Below are 17,418 nucleotides of genomic sequence, written 5' to 3'. Positions count from 1 at the left end.
AGGCGTTCCAGTAGAGGGAAGAGCAGTGCAAAGCTCTGAGGTTGGAGCCAGCCTGGCTGACTGGCTGTGGTTCTAGACAAGCCAGCCATCCACAGTTTCAGGGTGGGGCACTTTGGACTCTTGTTCAACAGCACCACAGTCTCAATGGAGACTGTAGGGCAGCTCTTAGGGACAATGTACTATGTGCTTGTCCCATTATTCGTCCACTGAAGCTTGTTTGGTTTTGCTGCTTTTCTGTGAATAAACAAAGGGTTTCCATGGCAGGATGGTGAATCTTCTTTTCAGGGTCTTTGCACAAGCCCTGCTGCTCAAAGAACTGATCACAGGGAAAAGGAGGTCTGAACAGGCTTAAGAAGGAGCTGGCGGGCTGGGGAAATTAGGCCACACTGATTCAGCATGACCCAGGGCCAGAAAAGAATTAAAAAACCCCAGACAACCCATGTCAGGGAGTCCAAGGGAGAGTAGAAGAAGGGCGAATGGAAGAGAGTAGAAGGCCTGCTTTGACATGGGCGCTGGGGCTGGGGGGTAGGGGGAAGGAGGGAGAGGAGCAGAAGCAGGAAGAGAAGCGAAAAGGGAAGGGGAAGAAGAGGCTTGCAGAAGAGGCCCCAGGCAGCCCAAACCTCTGGCCTCCAGTCCTTCCTGGCCTAGCCCTGCTTTCTCCTATCTGCTACCCCTGAGATTGGATCCCCACTGTCCTGCTCCCGGCCCAAGGCCTGATTCTGCCTTCTGTGGGGTCCTTTGGCTGTGTGGCCCAGCTGGGTGAGCTCTGCCCTAGGGAGATGGGGTGCATGCTGAGATGTGGCAATGAGTCCAAGCACTGCATACCTTGAGGCTGTCTAACTTTATAACGTCTTGGCATGTGTGTGGACAAGGGTCTCCTCGAAGGTCTCCAAGCACAGCAGTGGTGCCTAGCACAGTAGTATGGTGTAGGGGTGGAGCCAATGGTTTGGTCACACTTGACCTGCCCACCTCTGTGGCCTCCCTCTGAGAGACTGGATGTGACTCTGAGCAGGTCAACGTGTGGGGTGGTCTGGCCAGTGTCTGGTGGCTGCAGGTGTCATCAGAGCATAAACAACACCCAGGGATTCACAGATTATTTCTGAGGCACAGCCACATTTAAACACAGGCACACAGCTGCCAGCTTACAGGTGACCCCGAGACCCCAGCTCCCAGCCTGCAGCCTACCTGCTCCATAGACCACCGCGTATACCACCCTCTTGGTTTGCTCTCTGTCTGCGTGTGTCACGTGTTCCATGGGCACGTCCTTCCTGCATGGAGAGAACATGTGTGTTCAGGCACAGGAGGCATTATCAGTGCAGGGCAGACAGTCTAACCACACGCCCCACCACTGCGCTTCCTCTGGAAATTCTTCACAGTTTCACAGTGGCTGGCACACCGGCACGGGAGACATTCCATACCTGTGGTGTCAGCTTGGCAAGGGCCCCAGGCAGATGCCTTTAGCAACACTGCAGCAGCTGCTGCCAGCCAAGCACCACCCCACATTCCCAGGTGTCCACAAATCAAAACCCAAAACTGCTTTCACCAAAGGCATGCCCACCCAACTTCAGGAAAGCCCATTCCCCATGTTGGGGTGCCTGGGCCTGGGCCACGTCTGTGTCTGCTGCAGTGGGGGAGCTGGTTTCTAGGCCTATCTAGTCCCACTGCTTGACTGGATGAGCAACTCTGTCCTGGCCTCCCACAGACAGAGGCCATGGGGGTGAGCCCCACCCTGGGGCTACAGCATTCAGATAGAATAAGGATCAACTCAGCATTTGACCGGCATCTGAACCACAGCAATCCCCAGAGATTAAAGCTGAGACATCTGAGTAGTACAGGAGCTCCAGGGCACTCCCAGCACCACCAAGAGTCCCTCCTCCTCTGAGAGCATCCCCAAAGGATAGGCAGCCTGCCAGGTGCCCTGGGTGCCGCCTCCTGCCTGCTGCTTTTGTAAACATCCTTATCATCTACACCAGGCCTCCCTGATGGAGTGGGCATCTCAGATTCAGAAGCCGAGAGAGAGAGAGAGAGAGAGAGAGAGAGAGAGAGAAACAGAGACAGAGAGAGACAGAAAAAGTAACAGAAACTTCTCCCAATCTGTTTTGTGAATGACTTTGTGCTGGGGTCTCCTTCATTGCTTAGCCAGGTTGTTCACAGCTCTACCTTAGCCTTCACTTCCTACTTGCACTGAGCATAGAGACCAGCCCCAGGTGAAACTCAGGTCTTCTTAGCTCTTTTCTGAGCATGCAAGCTCCCTGCGCACGTATGGGGCTTTCTACATTTCCTGGTATCCACAGGTACTTTTGAGTGCTCTAATTTCCAAAAGCATCTCTCTCCTCAGTTTTTCTTCCAGAGCTTTCAGTGCTTCATTGTTTGCCTCAACTATAATTTTTAGCTTCAGGAAGCTGCAAGTTACTTGCCTTACAATGTTTCCAAGCAATGCCTGCCACTCTTCTGCAGCAAGTGGGTTCTGAGTTAGGTGAAACAATGACAAGTGCCTGTGTCAGCCCTTCAGGCAGCCACCAGACTGGTGAGAATACCCACTTCTTTTCGAGTAAGGTGTGCTCTGCCTCCAGAAGCAGAGACCCGGTCCCACGCTCGGAATATGCTGCTGCCTTCAAGATTGGGGGGTAGGAGGAGGGTAAATAGAGTCATCACAAGGCTCTCCTACCATTTTTTATTTTTTTTTGAGACAGAGTCTTACTCTGTCACCCAGGCTGGAGGGCAGTGGCATGATCTCAACTCACTGCAACCTCCGTCTCTTGGGTTCAAGTGATTCTCCTGCCTCAGCATCCTGAGTAGCTGGGATTACAGGCACCTGCCACTATGCCCAGCTAATTTTTGTATTTTTAGTAGAGACGGGGTTTTATCATGTTGGCCAGGCTGGTCTCAAACTCCTGACCTTGTGATCAGCCTGCCTTGGCCTCCCAAAGTGCTGGGATTACAGGCGTGAGCCACTGCACCCAGCTCCCCTATCATTTTTAAGTTTTTTCTTATTTTTCTTTTTTTAGAGGTAGGGTCTTGCTTGTTCCCCACTGGTCTCGAACTCCTGGTCTCAAGCGATCCTTCTGCTTCAGCCTCTCAAAGTGCTGGGATTACAAGCATGAGTCACCACACTCCGCTTGCCTTTTTCTTGATTCAGCATTTGCTTGGTTGCTGTAAACCTTCGCCTATTTTTCAAAGTTTTGATGAAGTTGGTTGAGACAGTTTTGTTAGATTTTTCAATGTTTCTTTGGGGGACGGGCCCATGGGGCTGTGTACCCCACCATTCTTGCTGACATCCCAGACTTCACTGATTTTTTGCCACCTAATTTCTAAGTACCAATGCATTTCCAGTTTTCCCCCTTTTTCTGCTGTGTTAAGCTATTTTGCCACCTCATTTAGCTGCCCTTAAACTTGGCATTGTTAATAGCTATATTTAGATAAGAAGCAAAAAGCCAAAATGGGCTGAGTGCAGTGGCTCATGACTGTAATCTCAGCACTTTAGGGGGCTGAGGTGGAAGGATCATTTGAGGCCAGGAGTTCGAAACCAGCCTGGGCAACATAGCAAGACCCCGTCTCTACAAAAATGAAAATTAAAAAATTAGCTGGGCATGATGGTATGCCCCTGTGGTCCCAGCTACTTGGGAAGCTGAGGTGGGAGGACTGCTTGAGCCTGGGAGGTTGAGGCTGCAGTGAACCATGAGTGTGCCATTGCACTTCAGCCTGGGTGACAGAGTAAGACCCTGTTTAAATGAATAAACAACTACATGACATTTTTGTAGATTATTTTATAAAACATATTTAAATTTAACCAAATGAAAATGTATCATAGAGGTCTTGGTAAGTTTAGATTGATGCCAGGTACATAAGCAAGGGAAGGAGCTAGAATGATCCATGGGTAATGGGTTATCACCGGAGACACCAGTATGAACTCATGATAAGCTCCATGTCAATGCACCTGGTTACACAGAGAAATATTTAAAGATGTGTGTATATACAAGGTTGGCATGCATGTGTAACTTCCTGTTCTGTCAGCTGAGAGGGCCTAGAAGCAACCTGCTCAGTAGCAAAGAGCACCTAGCACCAGAGCTTGGCCTTTAACACCACTCTCCAATGAAACATGGGGCTCCCTTGGAGAAATGGCTGATTCCAGGACTGGAGCAGGAAACATACAAGATGAGCCTGGAATATCTTCTAGTGCCGGTAAGTAAGGAAGTGATAAATGTGTGTGCACATGCGCGCGCGCGTGCACACACACACACACACACACACTAAAGAGGTTAAGTCAAAGGGACACAGGAGCCAACTGGAAGAGGTCCCAATGGCCAAAGCTGGAACAATTTAAGCAAGAAAACAAAAAAAAAATTGGATTATAGCCCAAAGTAAAAAATAAATATTTATGAATCCATACGAATTTGGATTCAAAGGATTAAATAAATAAATGGGGGAGAACACAGATCTCCCATACAGAAGAAATCCAAATAATGTATATAGATACCCTGTCCTTAAGAAGACAAAGCATAACCCCCAACTCCTGAATTAGAGGCTGTGCTTAGTGACTTGCTCTCAAAGGGCACCATGTGGAATCAGAGTAGAAGAGAGTATCTTTATAGTAGAGAAACCTGACAAACACGCCATCAGCCAGATGACCCAGGTCAGCATCAGCAGGGGTAAGTCCTGTTGACAGTGCGCGTCCCTGATTCAGTGTGATGGGAATGGCCCTGCACCTCTGTGCTCCTCCTCCCTCAAACCCCAAATCCCAGTCTAGTCATGAGAAAAACATCGGACTAACACCAACTGAGGGACATTCTACAAAATACCTGACCAGTCCTCCTCAAAACTGTCAGGGTCATTGAAAACAGGGCAAGTCCAAGAAAGTGTCACCATCAAAAGGAGCCTACGGAGACTGTGACTAAATTCAGTGTGGTGTCATGGAGGGGGTCCTGGAGCAGAAAGGGGACAGCAGGGAAAGACTGAGGAAATTCAAGTCATGTGTGGACTTTAGTTTATGATAACACACCAGTATTGGGTTCATTCATTGTGACACATGTACCATATTAATGGAAAACATTCATACCAGGGAAGCAGGGGTGGGATGTATGAGAACTCTTCGTACCATCCTTGCCATTTTTATGTCAATTTAAAACTGTTCTAAAATAAAAAGTGTATTTAAAAAAGTGATCCAGTTCAAGACCAACCTGGGCAACATGATGAAACTTTGTCTCTACTAAAAATACAAAAAAATTAGCCAGGTGTGGTGATGTACACCTGTAGTCCCAGCTATGTGGGGGGCTGAAGCAGGAGGATCACTAGAGCCCAGAAGGCTGAGGCTACAGTGAGCTGAGATTGTGATGAGTGAGACTCTGTCTCAAAAAAAAAAAAAAAAAAAGAGAGAGAGAGAGAGATCCAAAAATTATGCTAGGTTGCAAATCATTTATATACTATGACTCGATTTTAAGTCATAAAATTGCAGATAAATATGTGGGGGAAAGCCTACAAGTAAGTCTAGTGGGCTTACGGAAATTTGGTTTTTGTTATTTTGATAGCTGGTATTTAAATTTTTTCTAAACAATGAAAACTATAAAGAAAAAATTACCCATAAAAAATTCCACAGTAAATACAGGAGAGTCAATAGCTTTCCTACTAGTAATAAACAGAAACTATAATAAAATGACCACACTCACAATAGCAATAAAAACCTCAACATACCTGACAATAAGTTTAAGAAGAAATGCACCAGACTTTCAACAAGGAAGGGCCATTAAAGGACACAGTGGAAGATGTGCTGTGCTCCTGGACAGGACACTACAACAGTGAAAAGACATCAACTTTGCCACATCCAGTTTTACCTTAGCACACTTTCAATTAAGGTATCGGGAGGATTGAGGGGTGAAAACTTAAGAAAGCAATTCTAAATTTCATCTGAAAAACAAAACAAATGGGAACAGTCAGGCCAAAGCTAAAAAGGGCGAGTAATGAGGAAGAACGGGGAAAGGTACACAAAGCTCAATACTGATGCAGGAGTAAAAATAGATAAATCGGGGGAAGCAAAGAAAAAGCCCCAAACAGGCTGTAGTATATTTTAAAACATAGTCAATGATTTGGCATTTTAAATCTACACTGGGTTGGAACTGACTCATTATTTGGGAAACTATGAAGTTAAATGCCTACTTCCTATCATACACAAAAATAAATTAGAAGCTCATTAAAGTAAAAACAATCATGAAAGGATGATGTTGAAATACATATACAGAGAAGAACAGAGAGCCCAGTGGCGGTGCTGGGGCTCATGGGCCTTGGTGTGTTGCAGAGGTGAAACACTGGATGTGGCCTCATGCATTGACCTGGGACAACTGGCTCGCCATGGTGGAAAAAATCAAATTAGATCTTTGTTGCCACACAAATCACAAAAATGGGGTCCAGACTGAGTAAATGCCTAAACATGAAAAAAAAATCAAAACTTAAATAAGGCTAAAGAAAACAAAGGAGAATACATAAGTCTCATAAATAGGAGTGTGTTGAAAAGAAACACAAACAATACAAATCATACTAAGAAATATCTTTTTTTTCAAGACAGCTGATTAGATGCATTTCAAGCATGCCTCATCCACTTAGAAGAACAAAAATGCTATGTAGACAATCACACTTTGAATACATTATCCAAGACAGAACACAGCAGTTCAACAGAAAAGCAAAAGAAAACTCCACAATCTAGGAAGAAGGAAAACAGACAGCCTGCCTGGCCGGGACAGGCTGGGAACCAGAGTGACTCCCCAATACTGGAGGGGGTGATATCTTTCTGTGGTCCACTTTCCCACTGGGAGATCATATAATCCAGGCCATAGGAGAGCACCTTAACCCTCCCCAGCCCTGCTCCAGGGAGGGAACACGCCCTGGGTCCCACATCCTTCCTAAGACCTAAGTAGCTAGAGTATGATGCCATTGTTGGTCCTAGCTTCTAACAGACTGTGTGGTGCCATGAAACAATGGATTAGGCCTAGGCATCAGGAAAACTTGGGCTGCTGCTTGTGGAACAAGGATGTGAGCAAAGTGTGAGCTCCCACAACTAGAATTGGAAAGCAAGCATGGCATGGGCTGCAGTCACCAGAGTTGAAAGTAGGCACTTTCCCTGGGAATTGAGCAGGACGAGAGTAGCTGTGGAGGCTTGGTCTTGAGCTGGATAGGGGCTCTTATGGCCCAGGGCTGAGTTGTGGGTTAGGTGTGAGTTGCCAGGTCTGACTGAAAAGTGAGTCAGCTGTGACAGCTGGGATGGGGGAGGATGCCTGGATTGGACTGGGGTGTGAGAGGGACACAAGTTCCCCACTCTCCAGCCAAGGCTGTGATCACCGGAACAGGCCTTCACTCGCAGGACCTCAGCATAGTGGCTGTTGCCCTTCACTCAAACATTTCACCAGGGGCCTGGGGATTGCCATGCCATCCCTAGCCCTTCGCCAACGCAGGTGCATGAACTTTCCACTGGGGGGCACTTACCACTCGGGGTCCAGCACAAGTTCACCTGGTCCGGCTATGCCTGCCTTTATCCCCAACAGAGTGCAGGATCCAGGGTCCTGGGGGTTCCACAACCCAATTCAGCACCTGGGACACTCAAGCACTTTTCCAGGGGGGCAGAGGTCAGGCATAAACACCATACCACTACCATCTCAGCTGGCTCCTACCTGCAAGTGCTGCCTGCTGGCCTGGGGGCCGGCTTGCACAGCCCATTGCAACCACTGCCAACACAAATGCACAACACGTGGGACCCAAAAGAGTATCTCACAACCACTGGTACTACCATCACTCAAACCATCCTGGCAGCCGAGGAGCTCAAGAGCCCACTCACCGAACCAGGACATCACTAGTACAAATGGCATCTGAGAAAGCCAACTAGAGGCCCAAGAAGTGGTCTGCCTGGAACCGCCAATACAGGTGCCAGCATATGCTGTCCCAGGGCACAGGGACAGTCATGCTTAGCCCACTAAGAGAGAGTGGCTGAAACCTGAAGAGAGGCCCATCCGGCATTTTAGTCCCTGCAAAACTTTACCACAGCCTCCACCAATACCTACACCCTAACATCCCAAAGAAACCACAGATACCACTAATGCTATTCACAGCCAAAGAAATCATACAGAGTCTTCACTACTGCATGCAATCAGAAACAAAGCCAAAGGGTCCTATCCAACCAACAGAGAGTCACATCTTCAGGAACCCCCACACCCAAATGAAAGTAAATTAAAAAATAAGAAGCAGCAACTGTTACACCAGATGTGCAGAAATCAATGTAAGGACACAGGAAATATGAAAAAGCAAGGTAATATGACACTCTCAAAGGAACACAATAATTCTCCAGCAATAGATCTTAACCAAAAAAGAAATCCTCAATATCCCAGATAAATAATTCAAAATACTGATTTTTAAAGAGGCTCAATGAGATGCAAGAGAAATCTGGAAATCATTACAAAGAACTCAGAAAATTAATTCAGGATGAATTAAAATTAATTCACAAATGAGAAACTTACCAAAGAGATATATATCTCTAAAAACAAAACCCCCGAAACCAACTAAACAGACATTCTGGAACTAAAAAATTCATTGAAGGGGATATAAGATACATTTGAAAGCTTCAACAACAGACTGGGCCAAGCAGAAGAAAAAATTTCAGAACTTGAAGACAGGTCTTTTGGAATCCAGTAGGCAAAATTAAAGAAAAAAGAATAAAAAGAATGAACAAAGTCTTTGAGATGTTTGGGACTATATAAACAGCCAAATTTATAAATTATTGGTATTCCTGAGGTTGAAGAGAGATCAAAAGGCTTAGAAAACCTATTTAACAAAATAGTATATGAAAAATTCCTGTCTAGCAAGAGATTTTGACATCCAAATCCAGGAGGTTCAGCAATCCTCAGGAAAATACAAGGCAAAAAGGACTTTGCCACAGCACATTATAATCAAACTGTCTAAAATTAAAGTTAAAGAGCAAATTCTGGCCGGGCGCGGTGGCTCACACCTGTAATCCTAGCACTTTGGGAGGCTGAGGCGGGAGGATCACGAGGTCAGGAGATCGAGACCATCCTGGCTAACACGGTGAAACCCCGTTTCTACTAAAAAAATACAAAAAATTAGCCGGGCATGATGGCAGGCACCTGTAGTCCCAGCTACTCGGGAGGTTGAGGCAAGATAATGGCATGAACCCAGGAGGCAGAGCTTGTAGTGAGCAGAGATCAGGTCACTGCACTCCAGCCTGGGCAACAGAGCGAGACTCCGTCTCAAAAATAAATAAATAAATAAAATAAAAATAAAAAATAAATAAAGAGCAAATTCTAAAGTCTGCAAGAGAGAAGTGTTTAGTCATCTATAAAGGAAACCCCATAAAACAGCAGACTTTTCAGCAGAAACCTTACAAGCCAGAAGAGAATGGAATGACATATTCAAAGTGCTGAAAGAAAAAGCAAACAAACAAAAATGCTGTCAGTCAAGAATTCTATATCCAGCAACACAACCTTCATAAATGAAGGATAAATAAAGTCTTTACCAGACAAGTAAATGATGACTGTATTTGTCACCACTAGACCGGCCCTTCAAGAAATGCTCAAGGGAGTCCTAAACTTGGAAGCAAAAGGATAACATTCACCATCATGGAAACATACAAAAGTATAAAACTCACTGGTAAAGCAATCACAGAAAGGAGGAAGTGAAAGTAATCAAATGGCACCACTACAGAATTCCGCCAAACCACAATGACAAACAGAGAAAATGAAAGAAATAATTTATAAAACCAGAAAACAATTAGCAATATGACAGGAACAAAACTTCACAAATCAACATTAACCTTAAAGGTAAATGGATTAAATGTCTATGGCAGAACAACAATCCACTGTATGGATAGACCATATCTTGCTTACTTGTTCTGCTGATAGACAGTTAGGTGTTTCCACCTTTTGGCTATTATGACTAATACCACTACGAATGTCATGTACGAGTTTTTGTGTGGACATATGTTTCCATTTCTGTTGGGTATGTATTAGGAGTGGAATTGCTGGGTCATATGGTAACTCTGTGTTTAACTTTTTGAGGAACTGCCAGACTGGTTTTCACAGTGGCTGCACCATTTACCAATGGCAATGTATGAGGGTTGATTACTTTTATTTTGTAGGAAAGCAGGAAGGAAGATCAGTCCTTGAGCTTTTTACCCAAACCTCCCCCAGAAAACACAATCCTGGAGCTCTTAACAAATAATTAAAACTCTCTGGAGGGATACTTGACTGAGCAACATGGGCCTATGCTGTCTGCACCCAGCAGAGAGCCTCATTTGCAAGTGGCATCTCCCTCTTATAGTAAAAGCTATCCCAGTCAGACCACATGAGCCATGACAGCTGTATCTGTGGCTGAAAGAGGAACAGCCCCATGGATAGACTGTGGCCTCAGGTCATAGATCAGAGCTGTCCACTCCTCAGTGTGAGTTACTGCAAAGGTGTGCTGTTGCTGTCATTCACCCTCCAAGTGCTGCATACCTATCAGGGTGGCAGGGAATCAGACTGGCTCCCTTCAGAAGCGTGCACAGGTTGGGGGCACACACATGCATACAGTCATGTGCAGCCCAACGGCAATCACCACACCAGCTACCCTTTGTTGAGATCTGCCCCCTACTATCCCATCTGAGCTCCAGTCTCAACAACCTATTTGGCCTCTCCACGTGGGTGCAGCAGAGATGTCCCAGGTTCAACACGTCGGCGTCTTAACTCTCGTTCTGACCTCCCCTCACATCTTGTGAAAACACACCACCCCCCTGCTGCTGGCCCTCAATTGCCCCACTGGCACTCCCACGTCCAGTCCATCTCCAAACCTCATCACCTCCACCTTCTAATATCGCTGGCGTCTGGACCTTTTTATCGTCTCTACTGATTGTTCCCTGCCCCTCATCTGGATGGCAGCAATAGTCTCCTCTGCCTTTTTTCCCCCTACAACCCATTCTCTGCTCAGCACCATGCAATTTGAAAACTTCCTTGCTGAAAACCATTCGGCAGGCATCCAGTTAAAGGTGGCACATCTGTTTCTCTCTGCTCCCTACCAAGATCCCACTAAAATAATGCAAAGGAATTAAGAGGAATAAATCTACAAGAAAAAAGAGATCAGGAGAGGGATTATCACCAGGCAAGATAGCTCCATATATTTATGAAAGCTGGTGAAGAGCTGGTGGTGAGAAGAGCCATCACCCAGAAGACCCAAGAATGTGAGCTCCGGAATAGGGAGTGCCTGGTATAATGCAAGGCGGAGACAGGGAGCTGAAAGCAGGGAGGGGACATGAATCCAACACATGTACACAGAATAGTCAAGCATCCTCTTAAGGACTCGCCACCCATCACTCCCTACCCCAAACATTCCACACAAGTCTGTCCAGGAGCCCACTCCCCCAGACAAATAATGATGATGATGATGATGGTGATGATAAAATGGACCATGGGATTCTCTCTACAGAAACTGATGGTCTTGGCAAGCTCTCCAACACCCTCCATATTGCTGAACTTGACAGTCACTCCCTAGTCTCTGGCCTTAAGATGTCCTCGAAGAAGAAAACCTGTTCTGTGCTGCTCACTTCACTCTTACTGAGCAAACTCAGGAAGAGTTTACTCAGGTACTTTTTTTTTCTAGCAAAAATGATCTCTATGGGCCTACTATGCTTATAATGCTAGTGAATGAAATTCCAGAGTCTGTCTTTAAAATGCAAGTCTTCATAATTAAAAAAAAAAAATTGAATCTAAGAAAGAAATGAAGATGTTCTCTCTGTCCTGCAGCTGTGGAGAAAGAAACATCAATCACAGACCCAATTTGAAAAGTGTTAAATGGGGAACGCTCACGTGAACAGCCATCCTGGTTTCCTGGGAACTGCAAAAACTGGCATGAATATCCTTAACTACTGCACTCTTCTCTCTTCTGTTACCATGAAATTGCCTTTGGAGGTCTTGCGAGACTCCTAGACTGTAGAAGGTATTGCCATGTCCTGTGACAATCATCTTGAAGAAGTCTTGTAATTTTGATAGACTGTCTTACTTGATACATTTTTTGCCCAGGGAATAATGCTAAAATTGGCATGTGTGAATTCCTAACCCATAGAAATACTTACAAGACCTAGCTGTTGAATAAGAAGAGTGTCACTGGCTGTCCCCTCCTTCAGCGTACACAGGACCAGCAAATACAAAGCCCAGGGCTCTTCCAGATGATTACTTAACAGATCCTTTGAAACAGTTTTTCAGTTAAATTGCATTTATCTTTTATCATATACTAAATGTTTACACATATTCCAGTAGGTCTTTTTATGGACTTCATTTTTTTCCATTGATCTATTCTGGTTTTTATTCATACCACTGTGTTTTAGCAACTGTGACTTTAACATTAATATATTTTAGTATCTGGCAGGACTTGGTCTTTTTTAGTGCTTCTCTTAAAAAGTTTTTAGGATTACTATGCATTATTTTTGCATCATAAACTGCAGATTAGTTTGTCTAGTTACTAAAAAAACCTTACTGGTATTTTTTGGCATATTTGTTAGGATATTTCTATATTTACATATTAATGTAAGGAGAAGTAACATCTTCATAAAATTGAAGTTTCCAATCTGTCCTATTTTTCACATTTCTCAGATCTTGCACATTATCCATTGTATTATTACAGATATTTTCTTTTTCATTGCACCTTTTCTTCCAATACATTTTCTAACCGGTTGTTTATATTTGGGGAGGTAATTTCTGTATATTAATCTGTGCCTAGTCTTCTTCCAGGTCCCAGTTTTAATAGTTTTTAAGAGTTTTCTTTTAGTTGATTCACTTGGTTTCCTAGGCAGATAATCATACCGTCTTCACCAAATGATGGGTTTGCTTCCTCCTTTCCAGGTTTTAAGCTTGTTTCATTATTTCATCAACCAGAGTAACCATACATACTAGCAGCAATAGTATCTTTTCTCATCTCTGAGTCTCACAGGGGTGCTTTGGTGTTTCATGCATGAGCTTGCTGTTATTTGTTGGCTTGCGGTGGGTAAATACTGTCAGTCATTGAAGGCTTGGAGGGGTTGCATGATCTGACTGAATCTCAGAGTGATAACGGGGGTAGCATTAGGGCGTGGATTGGAGTTGGGGAGTGGGGGACCAGCCAGGAAATTATTACAATGGTAGATGTGGGAGATAACAAAGGCCTGAGCTGAGGTTGTGGAAACGGGAAGAGAGAAAAGCTCTAAGGCCAGGAGGACCATGGCCTGGGGAATGTGAGGTGGGAGAGAGGAAGAGAGGAGGCATGACCGCTGCCTGAGGTACTGGCCATGGCACTGAGCTCCCTCCAGACCCACTGAATTTGAAGTGTTTGTGGGATAGCCAGGTAAAATTGCCCCTGAGGACTGGAATGCTGGCCTGAGCTCAGGACAGAGAGGAGCTACAATGACCACAACAGCCACATATTGCCAATGATGGACACATCAACCACTCCTGAGGTCTTGCCATGAGCCAGGCACTGGGCCACTGCTTCTCCTCTGAGTGTCACCTGATCCCACGACACCTCTGCGATGCTCTTCATCTGAACACTTTGCACCTTTGCTCCTTTTGCCTGGTGAGCACCCCTTCTCTTCCTCTGCTGGATTTCTCCCGACTCTTAAACACTCAGTTTCTCCTAAATTCTTCAAAGAAGTCTTCCTGACTCCAAGCAGTCCCAGCTGAGGGTCCCTTCTCTTTCTGGCCAGGGCTCGACTGTGATGATTCTAAACACAGGAGGCTGAGAGAAAGGTACGAGGCATTGACTTGCCAAGACCCAAGGGCTCAGATCAAAGCTCCAGAATCAGACTGTATGGGTAAGGAAGGTGGCTGCTTCTCTCGCTGGACAACTGTGCCCCCTCAGGCACGTTTCTTAAAGGCCCCAGGCCTCAGTTTCCTAATCCATAAGATGGGGACAATAGCAGCATCCTAAGTGGTGGTTGGTATTTAATTAGATGTGCTTAGAAAAGCCTAGACATATAGTAAGAACTCGATAAATATTAGCTATTTGTATTGTTAAAGGGATAGAATGCAGAATAAAAAGAGGGAGAGAACGCTCCTAGGTACAGAAAGGAGGACGTCCACAAGGTGGTCAGAACAAAAGTTTAAATTCGGTGAGTTTTTCTTCTAAATCTCGATTACAGCTCCTAATTAACCATGCAGTGAATCACATGTATTGACGCCCACTAAAATTGAAGAAGACTTTTAGGGTAATTTTGTCGCAATTATTTTCTCCTGGCTTTCTCCCTGTAAAGCATGCAGTGTGATTCTTTGTGTGTTCCTCAAGCTCTGGAACTTGGCTGCAGCTAACCAGAGACACCCCGGACAGTGCCAGAAATTTGTGGCTGACATTCACCCCTTCTTCCACGGGTGCCCCCTCAGTATGGCACACTAATCTTCAAAACCTTGATGGGAAATGACAAAATGGCCGTGGTCCTCAGGCATGCAAAGACACTTTCCTCGTGGGCTTTTCCACCGAGAGTGGCGGCTCTGCTCATTCACAGGAGCGGGCGTCTGCTCTGCCCGCTAAGCAGAGCTGCTGCTTTGGAGGGTTTGTAGCGCTAGGAGGCTTTGAGGGCTTGTGAAACACTAAATCATTAAAAATCATCAATGATTATAGAAATACTGGAAGGAATTAGATGTGCCAGGGATCTGGTAAATTTTTTAGTAGAAGAATCTCAAAGATTAAGCAGTATCATTTAGGAGGAAATGATTGAAAATGAAAAACAAAAAACAAAAGGAACCTCTGAAGCAGAGCTAATCATGGGAGGAGTCCTTTGCTGTAATTAATCGTTATGGCACAACTTTCTTTTTTTTTTTGAGACAAAGTCTCGCTGTGTTATCCAGGCTGGAGTGCAGTGGCGAGATCTTGGCTCACTGCAAGCTCCGCCTCCTGGGTTCACGCCATTCTCCTGCCTCAGCCTCCTGAGTAGCTGGGACTACAGGCGCCCACCACCGCGCCCGGCTAATTTTTTTGTATTTTTAGTAGAGACGGGGTTTCACCATGTTAGCCAGGATGGTCTCGATCTCCTGACCTCGTGATCTGCCCGCCTCGGCCTCCCAAAGTGCTGGGATTACAGGCTTGAGCCACCGCGCCCGGCCAGTACAACTTTCGTAAGGAAGCACCACACAGGGTCTAGGAAAAAATAATGTATGGTAATCAATGTTTAACAATGCAGACAGCCTGAAATCTGTAACATAAATTGTATCCTAAAAGAGCAATAATCAAAATAATACAATATGGCATCTTAATTGCACATTTATTAAACTTTATTTAAATAGAAATTCCCCTTCTGAGAAAAGCAATGAGACTTTTTCAGGGAATGAATGATTGAATGAAATGTAAATTCGATTTCACTCTTTAGTTCTGTCAATTTTTGCTGTAGGTATTTTAAAGTTGTTTTAACAGGTGTAATAAAATTTAGGATTATTATATCTTCTTGATGAATTGGCCCTTTTATCACTATGAAATGTCCCTTTTTATCCAGCAACACTTTTTGTCTTGCAGTTTACACTGATACTAGTCTAGTAATTGGCTTTCTTATGCCTAGTGTTTGCATGGCATATTTTTCCTTACCAGCAGTTGTAATAGAGGGAAAGAGATGAAGAGGAACCATGTGCAGACTCTTAAAGTCTTGCTTAGGAGTGACATGTCACTTTTACTCATGTTCCATTGGCAAGTCACATGGCCAAGTCTGACACCTACCGGGTACGGAGGCACCATCTTCCCTGGACGGGGAGCCACAGACAGCAATACTGTCTTCCACACTTGCCTGCACTTTTTCTGTGTATTTCTTGGAATTTTCTACACTGACAATCATGTCATCTGCAAGTAGAGACAGTCTCAGAGAAGCACTCCAAAACCATCTTAAGCAGAAGAAAAAATGAACATATTCTGCAGTTAAAAATTCTTCTAAGTTTCAGTCTGAAAATGCTGAGTTGAATGCACAGCTGATAAGAATTGTTTTTTATTTGCATTTTATAAAACTTTTAGGAATTCACCTAACGAGCCAAGGACACGATGGTTCCTTGAAGAAGGCGCCTCAATGGCATGTCTTGGGCCCTGCAGTGCATAATGGCTGTGTCTTTTGCTTGTGTGTGCACACATGTGTGTGTGTGAAGTTGCTGGAGCTGCAGCAAGCAGCTCTGAGGTCCTGTCTGATGTGCATTCCCTGGGGAAATCCCAGCTCTCTGGGTGTCAGCACCAGTCTCTCAAATTGTGGCTTTAACTTGATTTCTTTTATTTCTTCCAAACTCCATTTATATAAGCTTAAAGGTTTTTCAAGGAAATTGTTATTCTTTGAAAACATTACTAAATATTTCAGAATATCACATCAAATTGCCTTTTTGCTTTCTGTGTTTCAAATAAGGCATTTACATGAAACAAACATTTTTAAGAGTATATTTGATCTTGCTGCTTTTTTACCACATGCTATTCTAGTCCTCTGTTTGAAACATAAGAATTATTTCCACAGCAACTAATTACAGTGTAAGTCACAAATGTTGGATTACTATTGCTGATGGGGAATTAGAAGCAACCACCATGCAAATATTAAAAGCTTCTTATTTTTGAAGTTCTCCCAAGAACTAATACAAGCTAATAAAATACAGGGAAGACATATGCTATATCCAATGTAGATATGAACTTTTCAAGTTGGCTTTATGAGTGCTCGGCTTGACACAAATCTGAAGAGAATTATTTTCTGTCTAATATGTTACACCTTTGTCAAAAATTGGTAAAGCATATTTGTTTGGGTCTATTTCTGGTTTCTCTTTTCTGTTCCATTGATCTAGTACCTATCCCTCTGTCAGTACCACACTCTCTTGATTACTATATGTATAAAGTTTTAATATCAGGTGGAGTTATTCCTTCCATCTTATTCTTCTTCAAAATGGTTTTAGTTATTCTAAGCCCTGTGCCTTTTCATCTACATTTTAGACTAAGCTTCTCTGTGTCTACAAAAACCTTGTTTGGGTTTTAACAGGAATTGCACTATAAACCTACAGACCAATTTTGGGAGAACTGACATTATTTGTATGTTGAGTTTTCCATACCATGAACATGGTATTTCTCTTGAATTCTTTGATTCCTTTCATCAGCATTTTATACCTTTAGGCATACATATCTTGTATATGTTTTGTTAACTGAAATTTAAGTACTTTATTATTTTTGGAGTGAATTTTTTTTTTTTTTTTTTTGAGATAGTTTTGCTCTTGTTGCCCAGGCTGGAGTGTAGTGGCTCAATCTCAGATCACTGCAACCTCCACCTCGTGGGTTCAAGTGATTCTCCTGCCTCAGTCTCTCGAGTAGTTGAGATTACAGGCATCCATCACTACAACTGGCTAATTTTCTGTTTTTTTAGTAGAGACGGGGTTTCATCATGTTGGCCAGGATGCTCTCGAACTTCTGACCTCAGCTGATCCACCC

The 17,418-nt window shown here is 44.2% G+C and overlaps 1 protein-coding gene across 2 annotated transcripts in view; it reads right to left on the bottom strand.

The window, feature by feature from the left end:
• POLN (DNA polymerase nu) overlaps positions 1-17,418 on the bottom strand; it is a 168,719-nt gene that overhangs the window by 24,581 nt on the left and 126,720 nt on the right. For both annotated transcript variants that reach the window (XM_031664783.1, XM_031664784.1), the window contains one exon: positions 1,186-1,268. In XM_031664783.1, coding sequence (XP_031520643.1) covers positions 1,186-1,268 — 83 coding nt within the window. The remainder of the gene's footprint in view (positions 1-1,185; positions 1,269-17,418) is intronic.

The sequence above is a fragment of the Papio anubis genome, chromosome 3, assembly GCF_008728515.1.
Source record: "Papio anubis isolate 15944 chromosome 3, Panubis1.0, whole genome shotgun sequence".
NCBI classification, from domain to species: domain Eukaryota; kingdom Metazoa; phylum Chordata; class Mammalia; order Primates; family Cercopithecidae; genus Papio; species Papio anubis.
This window is presented reverse-complemented; position numbering and strand designations above follow the sequence as displayed.